The following is a 17629-nucleotide window of genomic DNA, read 5'->3' on the forward strand; positions in this document are numbered from 1 at the left end:
TCCATGGAGCTCTCTACTGAGAACTGGACACTGGAAAATGTGGCTCTCTGGTCGGTTTCTTCCCCTCCCCTATCTCTTTTTATTCCTTACCTAACTTTAGAAATAAAAGTGATGTGACTTATCAAAATACATGGAGTGCACCAGATAGTTAAAGCGAGGAAATCTGGTGGCAAACAACAGGTCGAAAGCAGCCCAGACGGTTAGAACACAAACTGCATGCCTTTGGGGCCCAGGCGCCTTCTAGAATTGGGCCACAAATTTGACTGTGACTTCTAAGCAGCTGTTGCTAAAGTAAAGGCCATCTGCCCAACACCAAGTGATTCTGAAAATCCACGAAGCAGCCCCTCCTCCCCTGCTACGGGTGTGTTGGTGACATGAGCTGTGCAAATTGAAGACTGCTTCCTCCTGGACACAATGGTTGGTCCAGCAGTGCTCAGTCCTGGTCTACCTTTGCAGACTCAAGCAGCCACCTGCCAGAGACGTCAGGAAGATGTTTGCTGCCAGCAATCATCAGGCCTGCCGTGTGGTGATGGGCATGGAATGCATCCCTACGCACACTTCTGGAGTTCCTGGATCAAACCATGCCTGAAATCCTTTGTCAGCCCCTGGATAGATCAGTCTTTTTTGCTTCAATGAGCTTGATTTTGGGTCCTGTCACTTAAAAATGAAAGTAAAGGCCATGACTAGTATAAGGGGTCTTCAAGAAGTTCATGGAAAGTGCATATCATGGAAAAAAAAAACACTACACGAGGATTTCAAAAAGGTTTTGCACCAAAATAAACTTGTATTTTAATCCCACTGCTTCCATTCTGAAGTCCCTTCATATAACATAAGCTGTGAAGGAAAATAAACAAAAACGAACAAATCACAGTTATTCAAGAGCAGTCCTACTGGGCTGTTGGTAAAGTCATAATGTATTTTTTTACGCAAAATACATCATGACTTCTGTAACAACCCAATAAAATTCCCTTGAGTTTTTTCCTATTGTATAAAAAGATGGTCTGCTGCTTTTGTATAGTTCTTAATGGCTCAAATCAGTTTCTTACCCTAAAAACTATAGATCTTTTTTGGGACCAGCAGTTAGCGTAATGGCTATGTTGCCGGACTCCCATGTTGTCAACCGCAGTTCGCATCCCAGACCCAGTGGCTTAAAACTCATGCCAGGCGCGTGTGTGTGCATGCCCAAGATCCCGAGAGGAGAATGGAGGAGAAGGGATTGTGATATATATAAAGTACAGATTTTTTTTTTTTAATAGAGAGAGGTCTTTGCTATAGGGCATGTGTGCTCACCAGAAAGACAGTGAGAGACAGAGAGACAGAAAGCAAGAAATCACCCCCCACAGAGGATGGCCATGCCACAATCCCTTCTCCTCCATTCTCCTCTCAGGATCTTGGGCACGCATGAACATGTGCCAGAGCAAGTTTTAAGCCACCGTGTCTGGGACTCAAACTGTGGTCCACTACATGGGAGTCCAGTGACATAACCATTATGCTATCTGCTGATCCCTAAATATATCTTCTTAGCACAGGATTAAGGACCTGCATGATCCAGGCTCTGCTGAGCTACTTCACCTCTTCTCTCTTCCCCTGGCCCAAGTCCTTCCTCTCTAGCCCAAAGGAAAGAACGAACAACATGCCATTCATAGGCATGACATAAGCACCCTGGCCTCAGCCCCTTGTTCATGTTGTTCATTTGGCCTGGAAGGTCCTTTCCTGCCTTTGTCTGCCTGCTACACTTCCACCTATCCCACAGACTTTCGCCCAGTAATCACTTTCTTCCCTGGCAGTGCAAGCAAGATACAATTTTTTAAAACAAATAATGATTCTATGTATAAGGAGTGTCCAGTACAGGCAAATACAGAGAGACAGAAAGTATATTAGTAAGGGAGGCAGGTACTGATGCAGTGGTGATGCAACTGGACCCACGGGGGAAAGGCCTGGCTTTGCATCCTGGCCCCTCCCTGGGAATGCTGGACATGCACATGCGTGCCCGAGATCCAGGCCAGCTGAGACTGGGAGTGGATCACTGTGTGGGAACCCTGTTGGGGTGTCTATCTGTCTGTCTGTCTCTAGTGGAAAATTAAATAAACACACTTTCAAAATGTCTCTAATGAATTAAACTATTAATAGAAAGAAGGCAGATTAGCACTTGCCTAATCCACCTGAGGGTTGTAGGGATGGGTTGGGAATGGTGGTCAGTGGTGCAGGGTTTCTTTTCAGGGTGATGACAATGTTCTAGAATGATCGTGTTGATGGGTACATGACACTAAATACACTAAAAGCCACTGAATTGTACACTTTAAAGAAATGGTTAAATTGTGTGATATGTGAGTTATATCTCAATAAAGCTTTGATGAAATACAAAATAACAATATACTATTAACAAAGAATCGAACAAATCCCAAGATATTGCAGAGTCATAGGACTGAGCAGGGAATGACGGTGTTTCCCTCCATGCCCAATTCCACGTCCAGCAGCCTCCCACGCAGCTGCCAGTGGAATCCAGAGCCTACACCGAGCAGGGCATCCTCATGGAGGCTCTGGCTTTAGGCTCCCGTCAATCCCCTCCCACGCATGACTGGCAGGGACTGTGGCAGGTACTCACTGTGGGCAACTGGCCTGACAGCAGGTGGCTGTCCTGGGCCAGCATGTTGGACATCATGATGGCCGGGAGGTCCATGGCCTGGTAGGAGTAGGCAGGGAGCAGACCGTTGGGCGCCAGGCCGTGGCACAGAGAGTGGTAGCTGGCTTCGTGGTCCCCCAGGTGCAGGAGGGATGGCTCAGGGAGGTTGGGAGGTGTTATCGGGGGGATCTCATAGTCTTCGTTGCTTTCACTCTGCCCGTTGTAGGTCTAAAACATCAAAAGGACATGTGTTGGTGGCCAGCATCTTACAATCTCAGAACAGTCTCAACAGCACCAAAAGCAGCAAAGACAATAACGATTACAACCCTTTGGAAAGGAGAGAAGGAATGATTCCTCCGTAAGGCAGAGGGTCAAGGTGGTCCCCTGACTCAGCTGTACTCCTGCCCCATCCCCAAGCGAATACTCCCTTCTACTAGAGACTACATAAACGCCTGCCCTTCTGAGGGTGGGGTCGGCTCCTGTTCACTGTTCCACTCTGTGTTCCCTCCAGATCTGGCCACCACAGGCCACCTTGATCCACCTTTCCACACCCACCCACTTACAGAGGGGGGAACTCAGACCCAGGAGGGAAAGCGGTTCACCCAAGGTTAGTGGACGAGTTGGGAGGATCCTCTCCTTGCCTGCTGGTCTCTCCAGGGCCACTGGGCGATGCCCAAGATCTTCTGTGCTCCCAATACGCAGGCCTGCCAGGGCCTCTGCATCTTTCTCACCTTGGTAAATGGTACGAGCTTTCCCCAGCAGCACAAGCTGGAAACCAGGACTCATCCTGGACACCTTCCCTGCCACCCTTACCTGTTTACTCTTCCCTGCCTCGGTAACCCCAAGACAACTCTGGATAGGAACAGTGAGAGCAGATACTCTTGCCTTTTCCCTATCTTAAACATTTCAATATTTCAGAGTTACGACGTTTGCCATAGGTTCTTTCAGGTATTCTTCAGCAGGCTGAAGGAACTCCTAATTTGTCAAAATGTGTGATCTTTTTCAAGCCAGCAGATGGTGTGGTGGTTAAGGGTTGGATTCCCACATGGCTGACAGTGGTTTCAGTGTCAGACCTGGTGGCTTGAAAATCACACAGGGCATGTGTACATACATGTTCAAAGTCCCAGGAGGAGAATGGACTGCAGCAAGGCCAACCTCCCAGAGGGTGATTTCTCACCTTCCCTCTCTCTCTCTAATGGGCATACACATTCTATGGGGAAAAATGTAAAAATAAAAAAAATGGAGTGTGGATTTTTTAATTTAGCAAATTATTTTTCCCTGCATCTACTAAAAGATTCAAATTACTTTTCTCCTTTAATTTGCTTAATATGGTAAATATTCCATTTAGTATTTTAATGTTAAAACAATCCTGCATTCCTGGAATAAACTCTACTTGGTCATGACATACTATTTTTTATACATTGTTGGGTTTAGACAGTTTGCCTCAGGTTCACAAGTGGGATTGGTCACAGTGTTCCTGTCTCATGCTGCCCTCATCAGGTTTTAGTATGAAGATTTAATTAGCTTTGGGAGTCATTCTTCCTTTTCTATGCTGTAGAAGAGATTAGACCTAACAGGAGAGAGATAGATGAAACAGAAGGTTGGTCTGAGGAAATTATCCCAAATTCAATATAGAGAGACAAAGAGACAATAGGAAAAGAAGTTACAAGACACTGAGGCACAACTGGAGTCTACTGGTAGGAGAAGAATGAGAGAATGGGTCATAGGAGTAACTGAAGAGATAATGGTTGAGAATATTTCAGAACTCATGAAGAATACCTAAGGTATTGGTGAATATGAGGTAAGTCTTAAATCAATCAATATACAAGAAAAAGACCCTCTAAATCAAAACTGCATATAAGAAATAACATCTAATATGTTACATTGTTTGATCAGTCAAGCAGCATGTTAATACAGCTAGGGTCATTGGAGCCCAACACAGCACCTGGTTCTTGGTAGATAAATCCTCCCTGACTATTTACTGGATGAAGCTACTGAGCAGTGGGATGGGTAGGTGAAGTAGAGTTAGTCTAGCAAGAGCAAGAGCCTGCTCAGTGTCAAGCCCTTCTCCTTGGACATCATGTGTGAACCTCACAATTCTCTGGAGAAGAGCCCTAGATTCACCTTTTCAAGCCATAGGCTCTGAGAGGGTGAGGGCTATGTCACACTGGCGCTACCCCTTGGGCCCAGAGCCCATGTGGCCACTTGCCCACTGGCTCCCTCTGCAGGTGTTGTGGGATTATTTCCCAGATGGGCAAAGGTGACCTGAGAAGAGACTGCCCATCTTCTTGTTGCACCTTCTCATTCTCTATTCCCTTGCTGGAGCCTCTCAGGCTCAGTCTTGACTCTCCTCTCTTCCTACTCTGCACACTTTTCCAGGGGACCCCAACCAGGCTGTTTTTATTTCCACCAGATGCCACATTTAACACCCAGCCTTGGTCATCTGTCTGAGCTCCCAAGCCCACTTAGTATTCTCACATGATAATCACGTTGCCCCTTCCCCAGCCTGCTTGTGTCCTCCTATCTCAGAAAATGGGACTCTATCCTCCATCCAGTGAGTCAAGCCACAAACCTGGGTCTCACCTGCAGTCAATTCCTACATCCATGAGACTTCTCCAAAGTACCTTAAAAATCTGCCAATTTCTCTCCATCCGCACTGCACTATCCTAGCCTGGGCTACCACCATCACTTACCCAGACAATGACAATGACCTCCCACAGCCTTCTCTCATCCCCTCTTCCTTCACATAACTGGAATGGTCTTTATAAAGATGATCATCTCACCATGTCGCTCCCATGCTTAAAATGCTCCAGTGACTTCCACTGCCATTAGGATAGAGTCCATAGCCCAGATACAACCCTAAAGGTCCTCACATAGCCTAACCCCCACCTCCCCTCCAGCCAGAGACCTTCCTTTCCTGCCTCTGGGGCCTCACATACACTGTTCCCTCTGCTCACCAGTTACTCCCCTTCATCTGGCTCATGCCTCTTCCACCTTCAACAGGTTTTGGTTTACATGTCTGCCCTACTGCTCTCCCGTGTAGCTCAGGCCCAAGCATTTCTCCGTGCAAGTGCTCGTCAAACTTGTAGCTAACTAGCTCCTTGTGTAATTATTTGCTTGATGTCTAATGTGAGTTCTGCTCACTGTATCCCTGACGTGGAGATCAGAACCTGGCAAATGCATGCTCAAAAACAATGAGCTGAATGGCTAACCAGGTGCTGGGGCAGGTGCTGTGGACAGACGTCTCACTCAACCTTCGTTTCTGCCCTGAAGGCATGTATCGTTGTCCCCATTATGTAGGAAACAAAGAGTGGAGTGGCTAAGAGTCAGATAGCTTGGGTTTGAACACTGACTCTGCCACTTACTGTGTGTGTGTGTGTGTGTGTGTGTGTGTGTGTGTATGTGTGTGTGTGTGGTAAGGGAGGGGGACTTTGGACACATTCCTTAACCTCTCTGTGCCTTACTTTTCCTCATCTGTGAAAAAGAAAGTAATGACAGTAGATGAAGTCTTCCAGAGTTCATAGAAAATGCATAAGAAAAAACTATTCATGGATTTCAACATTTCTTGCACCAAAATAAACTCATATTTTAGATCCATTTTTCCATGTATATTTTGAAGTCCCTTTGTAGATCTCCACAGAGTTGATGGGGAGTAAATGAATTAATGCATGCAAGTTGCTCAGGACAATGCCTGGCATGCAGTCAGCCCTCTGTGTTAGTTATTATTGCTGTCCTTACAGTCTTTGTCTGGAATTTCAGAGACAGGAAGGGATGCCCCCAAGAATGCAGAGCAATGAAACAGCCCCTTGCTGGCTCAGCCTCCTCACCCATGAATGTTCCTAACTCTCATGCCACAGGGTGGTGTCTGGCATCAGCCTGACCACCAAGATAGGCTGAGGGCTGATAGGCATTAGGTGGGAATTGGGTATGGGTATGCATACCCCGCCAAGCAGAATCTCACTGCCAGCCTTCCCATTTGGATGGCCTCTTCCAGGAAGCCTTCCCAAGCCCCTTGCCTATCCTATAGCATAACTCTGATTCCTCCTATGTAGGCCTGTGTGTGCTCCCTATATTTATTACCATCTGCAATTATTTTTGACTCTTCACATAGCTTTTGCTCATGTTCCCCTCTCTACAGATCTCGGCTTCCATAGCAAGTATTCTACTACAATGCAAATAATTGATACATGGAAAGGGGGAATGCCCCAGGCTCTAGCTAGGTTTGAACCTCACCTAGGTGTTTCCATATGTGTCCTTCCCAGCACACAGTTAGTCCTTCAGCCACCTTTGTTATGACTGTCGACTGCTGCCTCCCTCCTAGTACCTGGCAGATAGAACAGGGGCTAGCACATGGCAGGTGCCCAGTGAATGCTAAGTGACTACACGAGTTCATCCTTTCCAGTCAAAATCAGAACCTCACTCCTCTGGAACTGGCCCAATCAACCAGAAGTCTTTTGAAAAAATAAGCATATGTTGTACCAAAATATTGGAATAACACAATTATGACAATTCATTTAAAGAGGCAATTAGCACACTTAAAAATAACCATGCGAACATGTATACTTGTGACGGCAATCAAATCCTAAACGCATGACACCTGACACACACCAACCTGTCCTGCTTCTGATTTATAGCAGTACCTACTGTGCGCCAGCCACGGGACCCACCTTTTCCAGACACTTTCCATTTAATCCATCTGCATCCAGTAAAGAAGTGACTGCTATTTTTATTTTGTAGTTGAGGAAGATGAAACTTAAGGAGTAGAGGGATCATATAGCCAGTCAATCTTGGCTGGAACTCAGACCCAGGTCTTGTGAATCCAGCATTTTCCTACACAAAGTCCATGCCTCTTCAAAATTCCTATTTCAGGCTTCCCCTGAGTGAGACTGGCTCCTCAAGGATGCCTAATTTGCTCTCTGCCACCTGAATCTTCATAAAAATACAAGAAGAGAGGTCAAGCTGGAGGAGCTCCAGGAGTTACATATATTAGTAACACCTCACAGGACACCTGCAGAGAGCTGCCCCTTCTTTTCTGCCCATTCTTTCTCTTTCTTTCTTTTTATTTTTGTTAAGAGGTTTTTTGCCATAGGGCGCGTGCGCTCGCCAGACAGAGAGAGACAGAGAGACAGAAAGCAAGAAATCACCCCCCAGGGGGGATGGCCACGCCGCAATCCCTTCTCCTCCATTCTCCTCTCGGGATCTTGGGCACGCACGCACACGTGCCCAGCATGAGTTTTAAGCCACCGGGTCCGGGACACGAACCGCGGTCGACTACGGGGGAGTCCAGCGACATAGCCATTACGCTAACTGCTGGTCCCCTGCCCATTCTTTCTCAAGCCTACTCCAAGTGCATTTTTATCCCACTCTCCACCAAAATTGCTTGGGAAGGTCACTGATGATCTCCATGTTAACTAAATCCAATAGTCAATTCTCAGCCCTCATCTGACCATCCTATCTGACTTTATCAATGGAATCTGATCTACTTGGAACATCTCCCTCCCTGGGAATGAATTTTGTCACTTGGCTTCTGGGACATCAAAGGTGATGGTTCTGCAACATCCCAGGCCATCTCTGCTCCATTTCTTTTGTTGGCTTCATTCTTTTCCTCAATCTATTCATGATGCCATGTCTCAGAGATCAGACCTGAGACCTCTTCTGTAAACATTCCCTACCCAAACACTTGTGTCCAGATACATGGCATTAATACCATCTACATGAGCTGACTCCCTGGTTTTCATCTCCAGCCCGGACCTTCTCCTGACTCATACAGCCCAGCGTTACCTGACACCTCTGTTTGGACTTAAGTTGACATCTCCAACAACTTAACAGGCCCAGAAGAAAATCGGCCCATTCACAGCTCTCCCCACATCAGCCAATGGCAACTCTATCTTTCCAGTTTCTCAGGCCAAATCCCAAGAAGCTGTTCTTTTTTAATCGTAGGGAACTATTTTAAATGTCTTTAATCACTAAATGCTTCCTTGGCTAGTAGGTGGAGACTCATTATTTAATCCTGAATAATGCCACATTTTCCATGATGCTATAGTCATAGAGGACAGTGAGGAAAAGTATGATCTTCCAATCATAGGATCCACCCCGACCCTCTGATATTCTGTACTATTAAACAGATTTAGTTCTAAATGCCAAAATTTCCAGGCATTGTTTATAGCTTGAATACAAAATAAATAAATAAATAAATAACCATCATTCATATGTCCAGGAGACAGCTGTAAAAATGCCTGATAGTCTTCACTAGTAGCTCCTCCTGCCATTATCATCCTCTCTTCTAGCTGATGTGCAATTGAGGATAATTCCACAGGGTGCAATATTCATTTTCCTCGTAATAGATTATTCAGGCAGTGTTGAGCACAAAAGTAAATTTTCTTTTTTTGTGGAAGATGGACTCCATGTTTATTGTTCAAAAAGCTATCTTTGACTCCTCTCTTCCTCTCACATCCTATATCAAATCTGTCAGGAAATTCCAGTGGTTTCGGACCAGCAGTTAGTGTAATGGCTATGTCGCTGGACTCCCATGTAGTCGACCGCGGTTCGAGTCCCGGACCTGGTGGCTTAAACTCACGCCAGGCACGTGTGCGTGCGTGCCCCAGATCCTGAGAGGAGAATGGAGGAGAAGGGATTGCGGTGTGGCCATCCCCCCTGGGGGGTGATTTCTCGCTCTCTGTCTCTGTCTCTCTCTGTCTGTCTGGCGAGTGCACGTGCCCTATAGCAAAATAATAATAATAATAATCCTCTCCCAAAAAAGGAAAATAAAAAAGGAAATTCCAGTGGTTCCACCTTCAGAATGAATCTAATATGTGGCCACTATGGTCCAAGCCATCACCCTCTTTACTGTTTGCAATGGCCTCCTAACTGGTTTCCTTGCCTCCACCATTATTATTCTCACTCAGGGGCCAGGATTATCCTGTTGAAATGTAAGATCTGATCATACTCCTCCAGTGGTCTCCTTACTCAGAGTAAGAACAGGGTCCTTACAATGGCCTCTGCCATGCCACATCCCCACTCCCACCTCTGTCTCTTTACCCCGATATCATCTCCCACCATTCTCCTGCTCATGTCACTCCAGCCATCCCAGGCATGCCTCTGCCTCAGAACCTTTGTGCTGGCTTTGCACTGGCTATTTGGAACACTCTTCTCTCAAATGTCCACATGGCTCATTCCTTCACTCTCCGTAGGTCTTAATCAACACCTCTTCTCAATGAGGTCTACTCTCATTGTTCAACTGGCCATGCTCCTTCACTCCCTTTTACATCATTTACCACAAGCCACAGGTCACTGTAATCGGTGTAGCAGTCTTCTCTTCCTGGAATCGAGCATGAAAAACCCACACAGTCTGTCCTGAATGCCCCCCCGCCCCCCGGCCAAGAACTGCTACTTTGCTCTCACTTCCCCTTCCTTTGTTGATTGGCCAAGAGAAGCACAAATGGAGGAAATGGAAAAAAGATGATTCTAGTAGCCTCGTAGCACCTCTCTGCATGGAAAGGGAGCCCTGCCTTTTCACTTGTTGGTGAATTCCCATCTCCTAGCCTTGACATTTGGCTTAACGCCTTCACTTTCACTCTACTCACACCCCCTAAATGATAGTCAATTTCAGTTTTTTAAGAACCATTTCAGAGAAGGAAGGAAGGCTGGACTAATCCAAACAACCTGTCTTACTTATGGGTCAGAGCCAAGGGTATGTTCTGGAACTCCTGGGAGGAGAGGATCTTCCTGATCTTTCAATCTACTTATTATTTTACCACTATTATGTCATTTGGTCAGAAGTTTATTTGTATAATCATTCACTTATTCATTCATTCACTTGGCAAAGACTTTTCAGCACTCACTATGTGTCAGGCACTGTTCTAGGATCTGGGGAGACAGCAGTGAACAAAATAGATGAAAATTCCTGCTCTCACAGAGCTGACATCCTCGAGGGTATAACAGGAAATAAATATACATAACACATAAGTAAAATATGTGAGATGTTAGAAGAAGTAAACCCTCTTCTGGAATTCCTAGAAGGAGGAATCTTAACAAAGCACTGAAGGCAATAACTTCTTGAGGAGGTAAATGGGCAAAGGGGAGGCCTCTGGGACTTGAGGAGGTGATTAGGAGGAATAAAAGAAACTTGAAGAATTCAATGGATCAAAAGACTAATACAGCGGTAAGCTTATGTTGTATACAATTATCGAAGTAAACTCATTCACTTCCCACAGCAAAATAAAGTAATAAATTAATAAAAAAAATTTAACCATAGAAAGCAACAACAACCAAAAACAACAAAAAGTCCTCACTGGAGAAACACACAAAGTTAGAACCCAGAGAATGAGTGATTCTAAAAAGAGCGGTGAACTGAAAGAGCACTACAATTTCTATTAGTTTAATATAGTCACATAAAGTGAGTGTGGAATTTAATGTGACTCTTAAATAAGGATTCCTCAAATAGAAGAAGTATAAGATTATAAAATCAATACTAATCCCAAACTAAGAATTTAGAGGATTTCAACTAGAAACTGTGTTTTCTTCAATGGAGGATTATAGATACTGATTCGCTAATTATATTGTAAGGAAAATATGTTTAAATATATTTGCTAGAATGTTTAAAAATGTATTCAGGTGAACTCATGTAACATAAAATTAATCATTTTAACAATCCAATAGCATTTAGTATATTCACCTCTATCTAGTTCCAAAACATTTTCATCATCTCAAAAGGAAACCCCTTGCCCATTAAGCAGTTTCTCTCTATTTCCCTTGCCCCCTCAACCCCTGGTAGCCTTCAATCTTCACCTCTGCCTCTATGAATTTATCTGTTCTGGATATTTTCATATATGTGGAATCATACAGCATGACTTTGTGTGTTTAGCTTCTTTCACTTAGCATAATGTTTTCAAGGTTCATCCATATTGTACATAACGTCCACCTAGCATCATGTTTTTGATGTTCACAGCACATATCAGTACTTTATTCCTTTTTATGGTGAAATAATATTCCAATGTATACATATACCATAATTCATTTATTCAGCCATTGATGGACATTGGGTTGTTGTCATCTTATAGCTATTATGAATAGTGCTGCTATGAACAAGTTTGTTTGAGTCTTTGTTCTCAATTATTTAGGGTATACCCAGGAGTGGAGAGCTCAATTATCAATTATCATATGATAATTTTATGTTAATGATCATATGCTAATTTTATGTTTTGAGAGACTGTCAAGATGCTTTCCACAGTGGCTGCACATTTTATAATCCCACCAGTAATGTATAAAGGTTTTAATTTATCCACATCCTCAACAAGGTTTATTTTTTCCATTTTTTAAATTATAGCCATCCTAGCGGGTGTGAAGTGGAATTTTATTGTGCAATTGACTTGCATTTTTCTAATGACCAGTACTGCTGAACATTTTTTCATGTATTTCTCGGTCATTAGCTTACTCTCTCTGGAGAAATGTCTATTTGAGTTTTTTTGCCCCTTTAAAAAATCGGGTTGTCATCTTTTTGTTGTTGCATCATTGTAAGAGTTCTTTATCTATTCTAGATACTACATCCTTAACATATATAATTTGCAAATATTTTCTCCCATTCTGTAGGTTGCCTTTTCACTTTCTTGATAATATCCTTTGGTGCACAAATTTTTAATTTTGAGGACAGTCAATTCATCTCTTTTTTACTTTTGTTGCCCATGTTTTTGATGTCATATGTAAGAATCCATCATCACATAAAGTGAGTGTGGAATTTAATGTGGAATTTAATTTTATGGTATATGCATACATTGGGATATTATTTCACCATGAAAAGGAGTAAAGTACTGATATGTGCTGTGAACATCAAAAACATGATGCTAGGTGGACATTATGTACATTATGCAAGGTCATGAAGAGTTATACCCATGTTATCTCCTAAGAATCGTCTGCTTTTAGCCCTGATATTTGGATCACAGGCCCATTTGTAATTTATTATATGACATGAAGATGCAACCAACTTAATTACTTTGCATGTGCCTACACAGCTGCCCCAGTACCATCTAGTGAACAGACTGTTCTATTACTATTAAATGGTCTTGACACTCTGGTTGAAAATCAATTAGCCATTGATGTATGGGTTTATATTCAGACTTTTATTTCTATCTCATTCATCTATATGTCTATTCTGATGCCAGTGCCACACTGTTTTGACTATTGTAGCTTTGTAGAAATTGGGAAATGAGAGTTCTCCAATTTGTTCTTTAAGATTATTGGTGCTGCTCAAGGGCCTTTGCAATTTCATTTAAATTTGAAAACCAGGAGGAAAAGCTGATGGGAATTTGATAGGGACTGCATTTGGTTTAAAGATTACTTAGGAAGTATTACCATCTTAGTAAAATTAAGTCTTCCGAATCACAAATACAAAATGTCTTTCCATTTAGTTAGGTCTTTAATTTTTTTCAGAAATATTTTGTAACTTTCTAAGTTTATTATCTCCTTGACTGACCTTATTTCTACTACATTTTGGCTGAATGGTGGCATAGTTAACATGATACTCTGCAAGGCAATCCCACTGGGAACCCTGTTGGTGTTCTCTCTCTCTCTCACTCTCTCTCTCTTTCTCTCTCTCGAAATAAATAAACTTTTGAAATAATAAATTATTCCTATATGTCTTATTCTTCTGGATACTATTATATATGGGATTCTTTTCTTAGTTCCTTTTTGATCTGTTCACTATTAGTTTATGAAAACACAGCTGAGTTTTCCATGTTGCTCTTGATCTCTGAAACTTTGCTGAATTCATTTATTAACTGTATGCTACCATTTTAAGCAAAAGCAGAAATTCTATGTTATTGAAGTGACAAAAAAAAAGATAGAACTTGATCAGTCTAATGAAAAAACTGAAAAAAATAGGAATAAACTATAAAATGAGATAATATGAGCCTTCATAAACTGACAATATTCAGGTGAAACATTAGGGACCAGCCCCATGATCTAGTGCTTAAGGGAGCTGGAACCCACACGGCCAACTGCATGGTTCAAATCCTGATCCTTGTGGCTTGAAAAACATGCCAGCATATGTATATGTGTGTGTACCCAAATCCTGACAGGATGAAGGAATAGAGAAGGAATTGTGGTATAATCAAACTTCAGTGAGAGGTACTTTTTCCTCTGTCTTTCTGTCTCTCCCTGGTGAGTCCACACACCCTCTGGCAATTAAAAAAATGACTAAATATTAACAATCATAATAAATATGAATGATCTCAACTGTTCTATTCAAAGATGAAAAATTAATATTTTGATAAAAATGAATTCAGCATATGACATTTATAATAGAGTACCTAAAATAAAATGACATGGAAAGTTAAAAATAAACAGATATATCAAACAAATAAAATGCATAGTGATGAAATTAATAACAAATTAAGTACAATTCAGGGTGAAAATATTAAAGATGCCGAGAAGGGTACTTGAGTTGATAAATAACACAATCCACTAAGAAGAAATGACAGACATAAACTTTTATGTAGATTGATAAACCACAGGAATATAAAATGTAAAAAACTGTTACGGGTACAAAACCATAAACAATGTGAGACACTTTACCACATCTCTTCAAAAATTGATAAATGAATCAGATTGAAATGAGTAAGGATAGATGATGTAAATAACACATTTTACCCTCTTGATTTGTCCCGATACTTAAAGAATACATATTTGTTTCAAATGACCATGGAATATCTACAAAACATAACCAAGTAATAGCTACAAAGATCATTTCAAACTTTCCAAAAGGTGGAAATGATACAGACCACTTGGGTAACATTGCAGGTGTTCTTAACAATACATGGATTAAGGCTTCCAACACAATTTAGATATCTAAATTCTAAGATCCAAAGGTACTAAAGTAGTTACTAACAAAAAACAAGCAAGCAAGTGAAAAAGAGAGTAGGAAAAATCAGAATGAGGAATACCCTCCTAAATACTTGGACTTTTATTACTATTATTATTAAGAATTATTGGGACCAGCAGATGGCTTAATGGCTATGTTGCTGGACTCGCATGTAGTTGACTGCGGTTCAAGTCCTGGACCCTGTGGCTTAAACTCACGCCTGGCGCTAGTGCATGCATGCCCAAGAATGGAGGAGGAGGGACTGTGGCATGGCCATCCCCCCTGGGTGAGGGGTGGTTTCTTGCTTTCTATTTCTATGTCTCTCTCTGTCTTTCTGGTGAGAGCACGTGCCCTGTAGCAAAAACCTCTCCAAAAAAAAAGAATAATTTATTTAATGTGTTTATTTATTAGTATTACATTTGACTAGAGAGAGACAGAGAGAGGGAGGGAGAATGAAAAAGCAACCCATCAGGTCCAGGATTTGAACTATGGTCAACCGTGTGGGAGTCCAGCACCTTAACCACCACACCTCCTGTCAGCCCCAATATTTGGACATTTTAAGAGCAATTTCTAAATAAAATCTCAGTTAAAGAAGAAATCATGGGGCCAGCAGGTGGCATGGTGGTTAAGGTACTAGACTCCCACATGACCAACTGTGGTTTGAGTCCCGTACCTGGTAGCTTAAAACTCACACCAGAGTCATGTGCATGAGTGCCCATTTTCCCAAGAAGTGAATGCAGGAGAAGAATTATGGCATACCCATTCCCTTTGGGGAGTGATTTCTCTCTTTCCTTATCTCTGCCTTTCTCAGGCAAGCATATACACCCTATGTCAAAACCTGAAAAGAAGAAATCACAACTGAAATTATGAGGACACAACCTGACAGAACCTAGAAGAGGTGAACAATAGAAAATTTATACCTCCGTAGACTAAATGAACATATTAAAATAATTAATTAAAAATAAATAAACTAAAATTTTAAAAATAAAGGAAGGAAGAAATTTAGCACTCGACTCAGGAAGGTAAAAATAGATCAACAAAATAAGCCAAAAATAATAAAAAGAGCAATAAAAAAAAAACAAATTTCAGATAAGAAATAGAAGGAAGAGCTGTATTTTCTTTTTCTTTTGAAAAGGCTAACAAAATAGATTACCATGAACAAGAAAAAAGACACACTCATAAAGGAATGAAAAATATATCGGTTCTTTAAAAGTTATTGAGATTTCTTTGTACCATGATATATACTAATTTTGATAAATGTTTATAATTTCCAGCTTAATTGTTAATCCTGTTATTTAAATGTTGTAAATAACTATTGCTCCCCTTTTTCTGCTTAGCCCATTGGTTTCTGAGAGATGTATGTTAAAAATTTTCAAAGAGTGAGGAGTGGATCGGAGAGGCAAATGGAAGAAACACTTAACAAACCCAAGAATGTAAAATTCTCTAATGAAAATGATGTATATGGTAATATCCTTGGTTTGATTGTCAAAAATATATAAAATAAAATTGAAAAAAAAACATCAAGATTACAATTTTGTCAACCTCTTATTTTTGTCCATTTTTTGCTCCATATGTTTCGAAGCTATGTTCTTAAGTATTTACAACTAATTATCTTCCTGGTGATTTGTTCCTTTCATGACCTGATCCTTTCTACTTTATCCCAGTTAATGCTTGCAATGAGGTCCTCAGACTGACATTGGACCATCAACCTCCACGGTCCCCGCCCCCCACATTGTACAGGAGAAAGGTGAAGGTTCAGGGAGGGAGGAGAAAGTGATTGCACCCTTTCCACAAGGCTTGATGAGACTTGGAGAACAGTCCCAAAGGGGAAGCAGCACCTCACTCCCCGAAGAAGCCTAGTAGGAAGAGCTCCTGGGAATACCCAGCTTGTTTCCCCAGAACTGAGAAGCTCAGGAGAACACCAACACGCGTTTGCCTGTCACCAGAAGATTCTGGGAAGGATGAGAGGAAAGTCAGAGATGCCTGAAATGGCAGGGCAAGGCGAGATGGGGAGAGACAGAGAGAAGGGAGGGGACAGAGAGGGAGAGAAAGCAATCTGCTTGTACATGGTTGGTGAAGGTGAGACATGGAAGTTCCAAGGTAGCAAGTGAATGCTCAGGAAGGCAGCCTTAGAAGCTGATGCCACCTAAGGGGGTTTCACCTCAGACAGTGGTGCCCTGATGGGCCCTCAGCAGCAGACGTCTGTCATCAGCTGTCCAGCTGCAGGGCAGATGACAAGAGGTGTGCTGCAGCGTGAATCCCCAGCTCAGAATGCCTTGTGAAAGAGCCAGCATGTGAAGGCCTGGGGCCGATGTGCCTGATGGCAGGACAGCCACACCACTAGTCAGGCGGGATCTCTGGACCCTACTCCTTCAACCCTACCTCACCCTGTCCTGATCCTCGCAGCTCTAGCAGCAGCAGAGGAAATAGGCCTGGAGGGTGAATGGTACCCCCACTGCGGGTTCCCGAGGCCATGAACTGGGCGGGGAAAGAGCATGGGCTTGTCCATGAGACCCAAGCTGTGCCATTTGCAGCTGAAATGCTCAAAGAGCCATAGATGTCTCCAAGAACAGGCGAGGAGCTTCGGCAGAGCAAGTCCAGAGCCAGTGTGGTGGCAAGGAAGCCTTCCTGCACCAGCAGAACAAGCCTGCAGCAACAGCCCCCAGGTTGAACGCCATTCTGGGCTTCTGGATGTGCTCACAAATTTCAACTCCTCCCAACAAAGCTGGAAGCTTCTTGGGATACATTGGCAGTGAGCATGACTGACCTGCAGAAAGAACTTGGGCTTAGGAGTCAGACTGGCCTGGAGAGTCCAGCACCGCCAGTTACTTGCTGAGGGACTTCTGGCGATTTGTCCAGACTGCCTACACCCCCCAGTTTCCTTATCTCCAAAACTCCACCTAACAGCTGAGAGAATTCCACAAGGAAACAGATGTGAAAACACATCAACAGAAAGTCACATGAACCTCTCACACGCACAGACAGCAAGAAATGCAAGGCAGCAGGTGGTAAGCAGAACAGGCACTAAATAGCATTTCCAATTTACAGACGAGAAAACTGAGGTTCAAACAGGCAAAGTGACTTATCCAAGTCACATGGTAGCACCCGTGGAAAGAGGATGAGAGCCCTGTTGACTCTACAGCTACTGTCCA

The 17629-nt window shown here is 42.7% G+C and overlaps 1 protein-coding gene across 5 annotated transcripts in view; it reads right to left on the reverse strand.

Moving 5' to 3' along the window:
• Nucleotides 1–17629, reverse strand: part of TOX2 (TOX high mobility group box family member 2) — a 233546-nt gene that overhangs the window by 47221 nt on the left and 168696 nt on the right. For all 5 annotated transcript variants that reach the window (XM_027771473.1, XM_027771474.1, XM_006147578.3 and 2 more), the window contains exon 3: nucleotides 2606–2851. In XM_027771473.1, the coding sequence (XP_027627274.1) occupies nucleotides 2606–2851 (246 nt within the window). The remainder of the gene's footprint in view (nucleotides 1–2605; nucleotides 2852–17629) is intronic.

Source organism: Tupaia chinensis, unplaced genomic scaffold, assembly GCF_000334495.1.
Source record: "Tupaia chinensis unplaced genomic scaffold, TupChi_1.0 Scaffold000216_1, whole genome shotgun sequence".
NCBI classification, from domain to species: domain Eukaryota; kingdom Metazoa; phylum Chordata; class Mammalia; order Scandentia; family Tupaiidae; genus Tupaia; species Tupaia belangeri.